The following is a 15,015-nucleotide window of genomic DNA, read 5'->3' as shown; positions in this document are numbered from 1 at the left end:
CTGTTAACTCTATTTCTCCCCGGGAGGAGGTAAACACGCTTCCTGAGTTTGTTCAGGACTTCGCCGATGTGTTTTCTAAGGAGGCCTCCGAGGTGTTGCCCCCCCATAGAGATTACGATTGCGCCATCGATTTGGTGCCTGGTGCCAAGCTTCCTAAGGGTAGGATATTTAATCTTTCATGTCCTGAACGTGAAGCGATGAGGGTGTATATCCAAGAATGCCTGGCCAAGGGTTTCATTCGCCCCTCGACTTCTCCTGTAGGTGCTGGCTTCTTCTTCGTGGGGAAGAAGGATGGTGGTCTTAGGCCGTGCATTGATTATCGTAACCTGAATAAGGTCACCGTAAGGAACCAGTACCCACTTCCTTTGATTCCGGATCTTTTTAATCAGGTTCAGGGAGCCCAATGGTTTTCTAAGTTCGATCTACGGGGGGCATATAACCTTATCCGCATCAAAGAGGGGGATGAGTGGAAAACTGCGTTCAACACACCCGAGGGTCATTTCGAATACCTGGTCATGCCCTTTGGGTTGTGTAATGCCCCTGCTGTCTTCCAGAATTTTATTAATGAAATCCTGAGAGAGTACCTGGGTAATTTTCTTGTTGTGTACCTTGATGACATACTGGTGTTTTCCAAGGACTGGTCCTCCCACGTGGAGCATGTCAGGAAGGTGCTCCAGGTCCTTCGGGAGAATAATCTGTTTGCTAAGACTGAAAAATGTGTCTTTGGGGTACAGGAGATACCATTTTTAGGGCAAATCCTCACTCCTCATGAATTCCGCATGGACCCTGCCAAGGTTCAAGCTGTGGCGGAATGGGTCCAACCTGCCTCCCTTAAGGCGTTACAGTGTTTTTTAGGGTTCGCCAACTATTACAGGAGATTTATTGCCAACTTCTCGGTCGTCGCTAAGCCTCTTACGGACCTTACCCGCATGGGTGCCGATGTCCTCCATTGGCCCCCTGAGGCCGTCCAGGCCTTTGAGACTCTCAAGAAGTGCTTTATCTCGGCCCCCGTGCTGATTCAGCCCAACCAAGAGGAGCCATTTATTGTGGAGGTTGACGCTTCCGAGGTGGGAGTGGGGGCCGTCTTGTCCCAGGGTACCAGCTCCCTCACCCATCTCCGCCCCTGTGCTTACTTCTCTAGGAAGTTTTCGCCCACGGAGAGTAACTATGATATTGGCAACCGCGAACTTCTAGCCATTAAATGGGCTTTTGAGGAGTGGCGGCACTTCCTGGAGGGGGCCAGACACCAGGTAACGGTCCTTACGGATCACAAGAATCTGGTTTTCCTAGAATCGGCCCGGAGGCTTAATCCTAGACAAGCTCGGTGGGCACTATTCTTTACCAGATTTCATTTCTTGGTTACCTATAGGGCTGGGTCCAAGAATATTAAGGCTGACGCTCTGTCACGTAGTTTCATGGCCAATCCTCCTTCCGAGAAGGATCCCGCTTGTATTTTACCCCCTGGTATAATCGTCTCTGCCACGGATTCTGATTTAGCTTCTGATATCGCGGCTGATCAGGGTGCAGCTCCCGGGAACGTCCCTGGGGACAAACTGTTTGTTCCCCTGCAATACCGGCTGAGGGTACTCAGGGAAAACCATGACTCCGCTCTATCTGGTCATCCTGGCATCTTGGGCACCAAACACCTCATTACCAGAAACTATTGGTGGCCTGGGTTGCCTAAAGATGTTAGGGCTTATGTCGCCGCTTGTGAGGTTTGCGCTAGGTCCAAAACCCCTAGGTCCCGACCTGCGGGCCTACTACGTTCCTTGCCCATTCCCCAGAGACCTTGGACCCATATCTCCATGGATTTTATCACCGATTTGCCTCCATCTCAGGGCAAGTCGGTGGTGTGGGTGGTAGTCGACCGCTTCAGCAAGATGTGCCACTTTGTGCCCCTTAAGAAGCTACCTAACGCCAAGACGTTAGCTTCTTTGTTTGTGAAACACATCCTGCGTCTCCATGGGGCCCCAGTCAATATCGTTTCTGACAGAGGGGTACAATTTGTTTCCTTATTTTGGAGAGCTTTTTGTAAAAAGTTGGAGATTGATCTGTCCTTCTCCTCCGCCTTCCATCCCGAAACTAATGGCCAAACGGAAAGGACCAACCAATCCCTGGAACAATATTTAAGGTGTTTCATCTCTGACTGTCAATTCGATTGGGTCTCATTCCTTCCCCTTGCTGAATTTTCCCTGAATAACCGGGTCAGTAACTCGTCAGGGGTCTCCCCGTTTTTCTGTAATTTCGGGTTTAACCCAAGGTTCTCCTCCGTCTCCCCTGGTTGTTCCAATAATCCTGAGGTAGAGGAGGTTCATCGGGAACTGTGCACTGTCTGGGCCCAGGTTCAGAAGAACCTAGAGGCGTCCCAGAGCGCACAAAAGATTCAGGCGGATAGTAGACGTTCTGCTAACCCCCGGTTTGTCGTCGGGGATTTGGTCTGGTTGTCGTCCAGGAACTTGCGCCTTAAGGTCCCGTCCAGGAAGTTTGCTCCCCGATTTATTGGACCTTATAAGATCATTGAAGTCCTCAACCCTGTATCCTTCCGTCTGGAGCTCCCCCCATCCTTTCGCATACATGACGTCTTCCATGCCTCCCTCCTTAAACGCTGCTCCCCGTCCTGGTCCCCCTCGAGGATACCTCCTGTTCCCGTTCTCACCCCTGAGGGGGTGGAATTCGAGGTGGCCAAGATTATGGACAGTAGGATGGTCCAGGGCTCCCTCCAGTACCTGGTCCATTGGAGAGGATACGGGCCGGAGGAGAGGACTTGGGTACCTGCCCGTGATGTTCACGCTGGGGTATTGATCAGGAGGTTCCACCTCCTCTTCCCCACTAAACCGGGTCCCCTTAGTAAGGGTCCGGTGGCCCCTCATAAAAGGGGGAGTACTGTTAGGGATCTGCCAGGTACTTCATCTAGCTATACTCCTGGGATTAATCAATCCACACCTGAGGCCAGACCTGTTCGACTGACACCATCTCCCACCAACCAGGGTGGCAGGCTCAGGAGTGGGAGAGCCTATCGCGGCCTGGTCTCTCGGAGTTAGCTCCGCCCCCTGCCCTTTATTACCTGCCCTGTGCTCTCCCTCAGTGCTTGTAATTCTTTTGGATTCCTGGCCCCACTGCTGCTTGCTCCAGCCTGCTTCTGCCGTGCTTCTGCCTTGCTGCAGTTCTGCTTGACCTGCTTGCTTGCCCTGGCTTGCTTCTGTCTCCGTGCCCGCTCGGGTGTACTCACTTCGTCCTGGTCCTGACTGTTCGTTCGCCGCCCCGTTTCCTCGTGGCGTTCCGTGGCTACTGCCCCTTCCCTTGCGTGTTCCCTGTTTGTCTTCCTGTGCACTTAGCCAGCGTAGGGACCGCCGCCCAGTTGTACCTCGTCGCCTAGGGCGGGTCGTTGCAAGTAGGCAGGGACAGGGCGGTGGGTAGATTAGGGCTCACTTTCCCTTCACCTCCTTCCTGCCTTTACACCCTTACTGCTCCAAAAAGCTAATTTGCATATAAAGAATAAAGTTTTTATTGCTGCAATGGAACCACTCATCTGAAAAATAAAAATAGTGTTATAGTCTAGTGAGGCTACACTATATTACTGTGCTGCTGCTTTGATAGGCCAATTTCTGCTGACAGACTCCCTTTAGTATGGGGTTGGTCCCTCCCTTGCAGCTAAAACAGATTCCACTTTTCTGGGAAGGCTTTCTACAAGACTTTGAGGTGTCTATGAGAATGTTTGCCTATTCATCCAGAAGACCATTTGTGAGGTCAGACACTAATGCAGCATTGGAGCGACTGATTTGCAATCTCTGTTCTAGTTCATCCCAAATGTGTTTGATGTGGTTGAGGTCAGTGCTCTGGGCGGGCCAGACAAGTGCTTCCACACCAAACTCCCCCAACTATGCCTTTATCTGCCTTGCTTTGTGCACTGAGGCACAGCCCTGCTGGAAGAGAAAATGGCCTTTCCAAAACTGTTCTTACAAAATTGGAAGCATGCAATTGACCAAAATGTCTTGGTATGCTCAAACATTAAGACTTCCTTCACTGAAACTAAGGGGCCTAGGCCAACCCCTAGAAAACAACCCCATAGCATTATCCCTCCTCCACCAAACTTTACAGTTGGCACAATGCAGTTATGCAGGTAACGTTCTCCTGGCATTTGCCAAACCGAGATTTGTCTACAAGCCTGCAGATATAGAAAGGTGTCTTGTCACTCCACAGTCATGAAAACCCTTGCCATGAAGCTCCTGACGCACAATTTTTGTGTGGATGTAATGCAAGAGGAGGTTTGGAAATCTGTATTTATAGTCAGCAGAGCTTTGGTAACTCCTATGCACTATGCGCGTCAACTTCGTGGCTGATTTGCTGCGGTTCCTAAACGCTTACACTTTGCAATAATACCATTCGCAGTTGATCGTGGAATATCTAGGAGGGGAGAAATTTCACAAACTGACTTGTGGCAAATCCTAATACAGTACCTTGCTCATATTCAGAACAACCTATTTTCTCACAAATGTTTGTAAAGACAGACTGCATGGCTAGGTGCTTGGTTTTATACACCTGTGGTAATGGGACTTAATGAAACAGCTGAATTCAATGATTAAGAGGTGTGTCCCAATACTTTTGTCCATATAGCTTGAATATGTGTATGTACATATATATAATTTGTGGTGAATGCTTAAAAAATAAAGTGAACCTCCCCTCAATACTAATTTTCTAACGATTCAGTGTACAAGATCTGTTATTCATTGTACGTGCCAAAAGAACAAACTTAGTGCTTTAAAAGCTAACATTGTAATATCTTAGTTATCCATTTACAGGTATCACCTTGGTAATACTTTGCTCATTTTTTCCTATATTTTACAGCTTATCACTTAACTTCTATTGTGTTCTTTCTTTTTTTTTTTTAGGGACCACTTATTGTTACTGAAGAACTTCATTCTTTGAGTTTTGAGACACAGCTTTGTCAGCCTGGTTTAGTTGTGGATTTGGAGGTACAGTATCTAGAATTACAAATGAAAGGCTTGATATGTACTTATTATTCAACTTAAATGAGAAAGGGCTGCATTACTTACAGTAAATTTGACACTAAAGCTTAGATTCAAGTAAATTCCAAGGTTTATTTTTTTTATTTGAAAATTACACCAGTTTTATTATCTAAAGTAATTTAATTTAAAAAAAAAACTAAAAACTTTTAAAGGGGTGGTATCATCTGAGACAACCCATTTGCAGAAACTGATCACCCTCGGGCCCGCTCCTGGAACCCCTGGCAAATGACCGATTTTGCCATGGAAATCCGCAGCCAGTCAGACATTTGCCCTGCTTCCACAGATACATAGGCACATACACAATACGTAAGTATTTCAGTGTATTATATCAGTGATAAGCCAGTTGGACCTTCAAGTCCCCTAGTGGTACTAAAAAAAAAAAAGTAATAGTTTAAATTTGAAAAATCAAAAAGTTTAATTTAAAGTTCAAAAACATTCAAACTCTTTTTCCCATAAGTGATTTATTATTGGGGAAAAATGAAAACACAAAAAAAAACTATATATATTTGGTATCACCACCTCCATAGCGACCCAAACTATAAAGCTATTTAATTTTTTATCCTGCACGATGAACGTGATAAAAAAAAAAATATATATAAACTACTATGCCAGAATCGCTTTTTTTTGGTCACCTTGTCTCCTAAAAAATTAAATAAAAAGTCATAATGAAGTCGCATATACCCCAAAATGTTACCAATAAAAACTGGTCCATCCCGCAAGAAAAAAGCCCTCATACAACTCTCTTGATGGAAAAATAAAAAAGCTATGGCTCTTAGAATATTGGGATATATTTTTTTAAAAAGAGATTTTATTGTGCAAGCGCTGTAAAACTTTAAAAAAAACTATATACATTTTGGTATTGTCGTCATTTTATCAACCAGCAGAATGAAGTTAACCCCTTCATGTCAGCCATATGGCTTTATACGTTCCAACTGCCGATGCCTTGTTGCTGGAGATCTGGCCAGGGATTCCATTCTAGAGGGAGCCCCAGTGGCACTATCTACAGGTGGGGAGATGTAGCGCTATCTAAAGAGGGGGGTGTGGTGCTATCTACAGGGGTGTGTGGCACTATCTACATGGGCACTGTGATTTTTTTCAGGGGGTTCGGACAAAAAAACCCTGAAAAATGAAATTCATGCCTTTTTTTTTTTTTTTGTTTTTTTTTTTAATGCCCATGAAAAATGGATGGCAAACGGATGACAAACATCGGTTAAAAACGGTCAGACAGCCGGGAAATGGATAAAAGTTTGGAGATAAACTGATGCAAAATGGCAATGAATTATTTTTTCACTGTCGTGTTATTATAGCCTTCTTCACTCTCCCCTCACAGCAAGATGACGGAGAGAAAAGAAGACTAATTGTTACAGAACTGCAACAGTTAATATATATATATATACTACTTCTCAATTAATTGGATTATTAACAAAAAGTTCAATTATTTCAGTAATTTAATTAAAAAACTGAAACTCATATATTAAATAGATTAATTACACACAGAGTGATCTATTTCCAGCATTTTTTCTTTTAATGTTGATGAGTATGGCTAACAGTTAATTAAAACCCAAAATGTAGTGCCTCAGAAAATTAGAATATTATTTCCATGAATTAATTGCCATGCATTGGTTAAAGTTTTATAGATTACATATATGAAAATGTGGTGTATTCCTAAGGGGCAGCATAGAATATAAGGGGCAGTATAGTATATAACGGGCAGCATAATATATAAGGGGCAGGTTAGTATATAAGAGGCAGCATGGTATATAGGGGCAGCACAGTATATAAGGGGCAGCATAGTATATAGGGGCAGCATAATATATAACGGGCAACATAGTATATTACGGGCAGCATAGTATATAAGGGCAGCATAGTATATAGGGGGCAGCACAGATATCTTCATTTTATTGAACCCACACACTTACAAATAGTCACATGCAGACACATATATAGACACACACACATACTGTAACATATACACATACAAACACAGAGATTTATATACACACACAGAGACATATACACACATAGACACTTACCATCTCTCCTTGCTGACAGGATCACCGGTTTCTTGCAGGAAAGACTGTGAGCTTCCTCCTCTGCTCTTGCTCCTCGGCTCTTGTTTACTCCGTGTGAGTCACTAGAGAGCAGATGCAGAGCCCTGTGGTACCCTCTACATGCTGGGTGGGTGTTACCCTTTAAGTAGACCCCTTAAGTAAACTAATCTACAGAATGCTCAGAAGGATCATTTGCTTCTTAGGGTATGTGCACACGAGGGCATTACGTCCGTAATTGACGGACGTATTTCGGCCGCAAGTACCGGACCGAACACAGTGCAGGGAGCCGGGCTCCTAGCATCATACTTATGTACGACGCTAGGAGTCCCTGCCTCACAACTGTCCCGTACTGAAAACATGATTACAGTACGGGACAGTAGTTCCACGGAGAGGCAGGGACTCCTAGCGTCGTACATAACTATGATGCTAGGAGCCCGGCTCCCTGCAGTGTGTTCGGTCCGGTACTTGCGGCCGAAACACGTCCGTCAATTACGGACGTAATGCCCTCGTGTGCACATACCCTTAAACAGCAGTGGAAAGACCAGCCTAATGTTAAAGAAGCTAGGGCATTACATTTATGTAAGTACAAACACTATGTTTATGGTGAGAAAGGCTCCAAGATCACATTAGTGTTTAAAAAGCGAAAAAAAAAATGGTCTTTTGTCCATGCTGTGAAGTCCTCTGGGTTACTCCGCACGGACACGAAAACATAGCTAAAGAATTATATCTATACCACTAATCCCTTTATAATACTTTATAATATTACTTCAATTAACAACAATGCGGATCCTCCCTCGAGACATGACTGTATATCTTATTTTTTAGACTCCATTAAACTCCCCACTTTTTCAGAGGAAGCTAGAGCCAATCACTGTGCCACAGTCACAGCTTCGGAACTCACCGTAATTTGTTCCACCATCCCTAACTGCAAAAGCCCTCAACTATACCCCCTTGCTGTCCAATATTAGATTTCAAATTACTAACATGAGACTTATGTTTACGTCTTGAATGGGTCGGAAGACCGTACTGAAGACCTATATTCTGCCCAAAATTCTCTGCATAATGCAAATTATACCTATTGAGCTCCCTAAATCCTTTTTCAGCCTACTTCATAGTGGAGCGACAGGCGTCCCAGGTTAGCGTACTCCCTCTTGAAACAGCAATTACGGCATGGTAATTTTGTGATACCTGATGTTTATACATATTACAGAGCAAACCCTATTTTCCAGTGGCTAGACCTGGTTTTACTGTAACCTCCTGCCATGCATACAGATATTGAAAAGAAACTCTTGCAATCACAGCCCATTCCTTTTTGTTGACTTCAAAACCTACACCTCAGAAGTTAGAAGTACCTCTATTCACCCCTGCTACTTCATGGCTATAGTGCAAAACCGCACTATATGGGGAATGGAAACATGAACTTGACAGGTAATTCATAGAAGTCAAAACTAGTTTGTCTAAAGGTCCTATTACTCTGGCCAATTTTGGCCGGTGCAACGAGCGCCGATCAACGAGACAGCTCATTGATTGGTGCTCGTTTACTCCTGTCACAAGGAGCTATGAATGTCGGACGAGTGGTCGTTGCTCTGATTGCTCGTCCCCATACATTATTATCATGTCGGCAGCGCATCTCCCTGTTTACACCGATAGTATTTTAGTTTTTTAAAATTATACGATCATCAGATGATTGAGCGTATGCACGTTCATCTGCTGATCGCTGCCCTGTTTACACAAGGCAATTAGTGGCAATAAGCATTCTATGAACGCTTGTCTGCCCGATATTTGCCAAGTGTAAAAAGACCTTAACTCTCATGGTTTCTCCCAATGTGTGAGGATCCAGAAGAGTTCATTTAAATTACTCACCCGTTGGTATAGGACGCCTGTATTCCTATGCAAAATAAAATAAAATTATTTGAATCTCTACTGGAGATGCTGGATCTCCCTATTCCAGTTCTCCATGCATTAGAATTCACTAATGTTATGGAATTGCAAGTTGAACAATCCCCCAAAAGCTGCTGGAGACTGCCAGGAGAAAGCATGCAAATAAATCCGCAACATCAAATCAGTCATAACTCTGATCGACAGAGTCTAAGGCTACTAAGGTTTTCGCCAGAGCCGACCGCAAGGCTGGATGTTTTTTGCTGCATAGAACCCAGGTTGTCTTAGCAGAGGTCAGTGTTGGATAAGAGGTACAATGCAGGCAAAACTGAACAGGAACCAGACAGCCAGAGGGTAAACAGAACGTCCAAAACAGTAAGCAAGTGGATATCAGGTAAAGCAGAGTGTTACGATACTGGCGAACACTGCTGGAATCCTATGGTCAGAAGTAGCGAGCGGAGCACAGTGCAGAACCCGGTGAGACGTCCCCAGCAACAGTGCTTGGATGGTGGAACACGAGTAGTAGTAAATAGCAAGGAAGTAGGAACAGTCTGGTAAAGACAGTTCTCAGGAGCAGGAGACTGGAACAAGTCACAATACTCAAGCACTGTTTGGTATTCCATGTGGTCTGAAGTAGGCCCAAACAGGAAACAAGATGGTTCACACGATGCAACATTTGCCATCTTGGTTAAGGGCAAGTTTAAGGGCAAAACAGCAGCCTCCAGTGGTAAGGAGTAAAAGTGCAGCACAATTCTTCAAAGTGTAAAACAGCGGCCACTAGTGGTAATTTTGCAGTACAACAACAGAATCCTGACATTACTCCCTCCTTTCGACAGCGGCCTCAGGACGATGTTTGACTTGGTTTATCTGGATATCTTTGGTGAAATTCCCTAATCAGTCGAGGAGCATTGAGATTGCCTACAGGTTCCCATGAATTATCCTCAGGGCCATATCCTTGCCATTTTATTAGATATTGCAACCGATTTCTGAATATCCTGGAGTCCAGGATGTTTTCAACAGTATACTGTTCTTGTCCATCAACTTCGATAGGATCAGGGGGAGGCAGGTGGCGTCCTGGAAATGGATTTGAAACAACAGGTTTCAGTAGGGATACATGGAACACTGGATGTATTCTCATTGGTCTGGGAAGTTTGAGACGAAAAGCCACTGAGTTTACTTGTCCAATAATCTTGAAAGGACCAATAAATTTTTGGCCCAATTTTGCTGAAGGTAAGTGAAGTTTCAGATTCTTGGTGGAAAGCCATACTTCATCTCCCATTTTGAAGGTTGGAGAAGGTCTACGAGATTTATCTGCTGTTTCTTTATATTTCTCCTGGGCAATTGATAATGTAATTTTTAGCATTTCCAGATTCTGTTGAAGTGATTGTATTCTGTCAGTCACTGCAGGAATAAAAGTTTCTCTGGGAAGATTGGGAAGAATACTGGGATGGTAACCCAAATTTGCAAAAAACGGTGTTTGTTTAGTGGAGGCATTCTGAGAATTATTGTAGGAGAACTCCGCCATTGGAAGCAAATCGACCCAGTCATCCTGTAAATGGCAGATGTAGCATCGGAGATACTGTTCTAACGTTTGATTTGTGCGCTCAGTCTTACCATTAGACTGGGGATGAAAAGCAGAAGACAAACTGACGTTTATGTCGAGTGCTGTGCAAAAACTCCGCCAGAATCTTGATGTGAATTGTACTCCGCGATCCGAAACCACTTCATCTGGTATTCCATGAAGACGAAACACATTCTGAATTATAAGATCAGCAGTCTCTTTAGCAGAAGGTAGTCCAGGGCAAGGAATAAAATGGGCTGCTTTAGTGAGCCGATCAACCACTACTAAGATGGAATTCTTCCCTTTGGAGACTGGTAAGTCGACAATAAAGTCCATAGAGATAGATCCCCAAGGGCGAGATGGAATTGGCAGAGGCTGTAATAATCCCATGGGTGAGGTACGAGGAGTTTTGTACATGGCACAGGTGTTGCAAGAAGAAACATATTTCTTCACATCTTTTTGATAATTGGGCCACCAAAAGAAGCGGGAAAGAAATTCTTGTGTTTTCTGAATCCCCTTGTGACCTGCTAGTTTAGAGTCATGCATTAATTTTAGCACATTTAATCTTACAGTTTCTGGAACGTAAATGCAGTGCTAATTAGTCCATACTTGATTTTTGAAAGTTAGGGACACTTCATCTGGTGGGTGCAAAAGAATTGGGTCGGTCTCATAGGCTTCCTTTATCTCATCAAGCAAGTCCTTGCTATGGATCACCCCCAGGAAATTGGACTCGGAAAGAATAGTTGTTGGTGGTACTGTCGAGGAGGAGTCATTGGAGATCAACCTAGATAAGGCATCGGCCTTACCATTTCGGGAACCAGGCCTGTAAGAGATCACAAAGTTGAAACGATTTAGAAACAGACTCCACCGGGCTTGGCAGGGAGACAAACATTTGGCAGATCTAACAAATTCAAGGTTACGATGATCAGTTAGAACCACTATTTGTTGAGCTGTGCCTTCTAAATGATGTCTCCATTCTTTGAACGCAGCAATGATGGCTAGGAGTTCCTTGTTCCCCACGTCATAATTCTTTTCAGCAGAAGTCAAACTTCGAGAAAAGTAAGCACAAGGGTGCAGCAAATCTTTCTCTCCAGTTCTCTGTGATAGAATAGCCCCTATTGCACAGTCTGAAGCATCCACTTCAACAATAAACGCTTTTTCAGGGTTAGGATGAACCAGTATAGGGGCTGTTGTGAATTTTGTTTTCAAATTGAAAAAAGCATCTTGTGTCTGAGGAGACCACACAAAAGGTATCCCTTTCTTTGTTAATTGGGTAATTGGTGTAATAATGGCCGAAAAATTCTTGATAAAACGTCTGTGTAACGGCAGGGGGTAGGGAGACGGACAAGTGAGCCCTAATCTACCCGCCACTCTGTCCCTGCCTACTAGCAACGACCCGCCCTAGGCGACGGGGTACAACTGGGCGGCGGTCCCTGCGCTCAGTAAGTGCACGACAAACACGACAAACATACAAGGAACACAAGCAAGGAAAAGGGGCCGTTGCCCACGGCAACACCGTGAGCAACCAGAGTGGTGAACGAGCCGAGTCAAGCCAGGAGTGTGCGAGGTACAAAACGAAAAGCAGAAGAGTAGTCGGTAAGCCAGGGTCGGTATGGACCAGGATCAAAAATAGCAGGAGCTGTAGCTGGGCCAGGAACCACAAGGAAAGAAACAAAAGCAATAACAAGCACCGAGGGACAGGAAGTGCAGGCTTAAATAGACCGAGGGCGGGAGCTAGCTGAGTCTGGCCAGGTTACGATAGGCTCTCCCACTCCTAAGCCTGCCAGCCTGAATGGTGGAAGCAGGAGTCAGTCTCAGGGATGTATTCTCAGGTGCTGACTGATTAGTTCTGGGAGTTAACCCCGCTGTGCCTGGCAGATCCTTTACAGTCTGTAGAAATTAGCAAATCCTACAAATCGTTGGACCTCTTTCACATTTTTTGGAGTTGGCCAGTCTCTAATTGCTTGAATCTTGCTAGAATCCATGTGTAACCCTAGGGGAGAAATGATATAACCCAAGAACTGTATTTCCGTTTGATGGAATTCACATTTCTCCAACTTGATATAGAGTTGATATGCTTTCAGACGTTCCAACACCATTCTCACATGATTCTGATGTTCTTCTGCAGAATTAGAAAAGATTAATATGTCATCCAGATAGATGACTACGAACTGATCTAACAAGTCCTTGAAGATATCATTAATAAAATGCTGAAAGGTTGCAGGGGCATTGCAAAGTCCAAAAGACATGACTAAATATTCATAATGTCCATAACGTGATCTAAACGCTGTTTTCCATTCATCACCTGGTCTAATGCGAACCAAATTATATGCACCTCGAAGATCCAATTTGGTGAATATTTTAGCTTGACGAACTCTATCCAGCAACTCCGGAATCAATGGCAGAGGGTAACGGTTTTTAATTGTGACTTTGTTTAATTCTCTATAGTCAACGCAAGGTCTCAAAGAGCCGTCTTTCTTTTTAACAAAAAATATAGGTGCACCTGCTGGCGATGAAGATGGACGAATAAAACCTTTAGCTAAATTTTCATCTATGTATTCTTTAAGAGCCTTCAGTTCCGGCTCTGCTAATGGGTAGATGCATCCAAAAGGTATAGCTGCTCCAGGCAACAGTTCAATCGGACAATCGTAAGGTCGATGTGGAGGAAGTTTATTAGCATTCTCTTTGTCACATATATCATTAAATTCGTCATATAGAGGAGGTAATTTAGGAGATACTTCAAGCTCCCCTTCAATCTCTTCGTGAGATTGTTCTGGTAAAGACTCTGAGGAGGGGACCTCCGATGGAAAAGACACTTCTTTGGTTTCCCAGTCAATTGTAGGGTTCTGAGCCTGCAGCCATGGTAGTCCAAAAATAATTGGAAAATGTGGGGATGAAATTAATAGGAAAGATAGAACCTCATGGTGATTAGGTCTCATAATTATCTCCAATGGTTCAGTCTCTTGATCAACTGGACCTGAGTTCAGAGGGGATCCATCTACAGTTTCCATAAGAATGGGTGACAGTCTCTCTTGAAATTTTACACCATGTTTATTAGCAAAAGAAATGTCCATAAAGTTCCCATTTGCTCCAGAGTCCACCATGGCAGAGGCGGATATCCATTGAGAATCAATTCTAAACTTGATGGGAATAAAGCAATGAGTGTCTTTGTGTTCTTTTTTAATATTGGGTGCTGTGCAGGAGACTGAATGAATGAGTGCATGCACTGGTGGCACTTGTTCAGAAGAAACAGATTCTACATCAGAGAAGTCATGATCTGCTACTACCGCCACCATCTTGCGTTGACGACATGGACAATTGATAAGGAAGTGATCAGTTTTACCACAATAGAAGCATTGATTTTCTCGAAACCTTCGTTCTCTTCTATCGGCACTTTCACGCTTTTGTATACTGTCAATTTGCATAGGTTCAGCTTGGTGTTCTTGGTAATTCTTTGTTTCAGAGTCTCTAGGAGTGGGAGCTGAAGCAGACGAGTAATAGTTATTATTACGGGACCAGGTAGAACCCCATTTTTCTTGTCGACGCTCTGACAGCCGAGTGTCTATTCGAATACAATGGTGTACAAAATCATCAAACTCTGTGGGAGCTTCCGCCCGTGCTAACTCGTCCTTAAGTGCACTAGATAGTCCTTTTTTAAAGAATGTTAATTTTGCAGCATTATTCCACTCAGTATCCATCACCCACTGTCTGAAATCTGTGGCATATTCGGCAACAGAGCGTCTGCCCTGACGTAGAGCCATCAACGCTGCTTCTGCTGTAGTACACTGGTTAGGATCATCAAATACTTGGCTCATGGCTGCTAGGAAGGCATCCAAGTCATCAAGCCGAGCATCGTTGGTTTCAATAAGAGGGCTTGCCCAGGCTACAGCCTTATGTGTCAGAAGCATAATAATACACAGCACCTTTGAATTATCAGTAGGGAAGTGAGCAGGATGTGCACCAAAATATAACTTGCATTGGTTTATAAATCCACGGTATTTGTCACGATCCCCACCAAACCTGAATGGTGGAAGCGGCAGGGTAGATGAAGAGGCTGGGGTCACAACTCGATTCTGAAGTTCCCGGATCAGCTCTGCTTGCTGAGCCACCATGCCTTGTATACCCTGTGTAGCTTGTCCATAAACTTGAACATCATGGGTTGTTTGATTTTCAAACGCCAAATATTTAGTCTTTAAAGTTTGCATGTCAGCAAAGATGTTAGTAAGCAAACAGTTCATATTGTTCACACGAACCTCCAAACTTGCTTCTCTGGTGGATTCCATGGAAATGGCTTGAGTATCCTGTTACGATACTGGCGAACACTGCTGGAATCCTATGGTCAGAAGTAGCGAGCGGAGCACAGTGCAGAACCCGGTGAGACGTCCCCAGCAACAGTGCTTGGATGGTGGAACACGAGTAGTAGTAAATAGCAAGGAAGTAGGAACAGTCTGGTAAAGACAGTTCTCAGGAGCAGGAGACTGGAACAAGTCACAATACT

General features: G+C 44.2%; 1 protein-coding gene across 2 annotated transcripts in view; it reads left to right on the top strand.

Annotated features, from left to right (window-relative positions):
- The window catches only part of STAT1 (signal transducer and activator of transcription 1), a 1,010,933-nt gene that overhangs the window by 645,761 nt on the left and 350,157 nt on the right, over positions 1–15,015 (top strand). For both annotated transcript variants that reach the window (XM_075829995.1, XM_075829994.1), the window contains one exon: positions 4,890–4,973. In XM_075829995.1, the coding sequence (XP_075686110.1) occupies positions 4,890–4,973 (84 nt within the window). The remainder of the gene's footprint in view (positions 1–4,889; positions 4,974–15,015) is intronic.

The sequence above is a fragment of the Rhinoderma darwinii genome, chromosome 6, assembly GCF_050947455.1.
Source record: "Rhinoderma darwinii isolate aRhiDar2 chromosome 6, aRhiDar2.hap1, whole genome shotgun sequence".
Lineage (NCBI taxonomy): Eukaryota > Metazoa > Chordata > Amphibia > Anura > Rhinodermatidae > Rhinoderma > Rhinoderma darwinii.
Note: the sequence above shows the minus strand (reverse complement) of the source record. Positions and strands in the feature narration are given on the sequence as shown.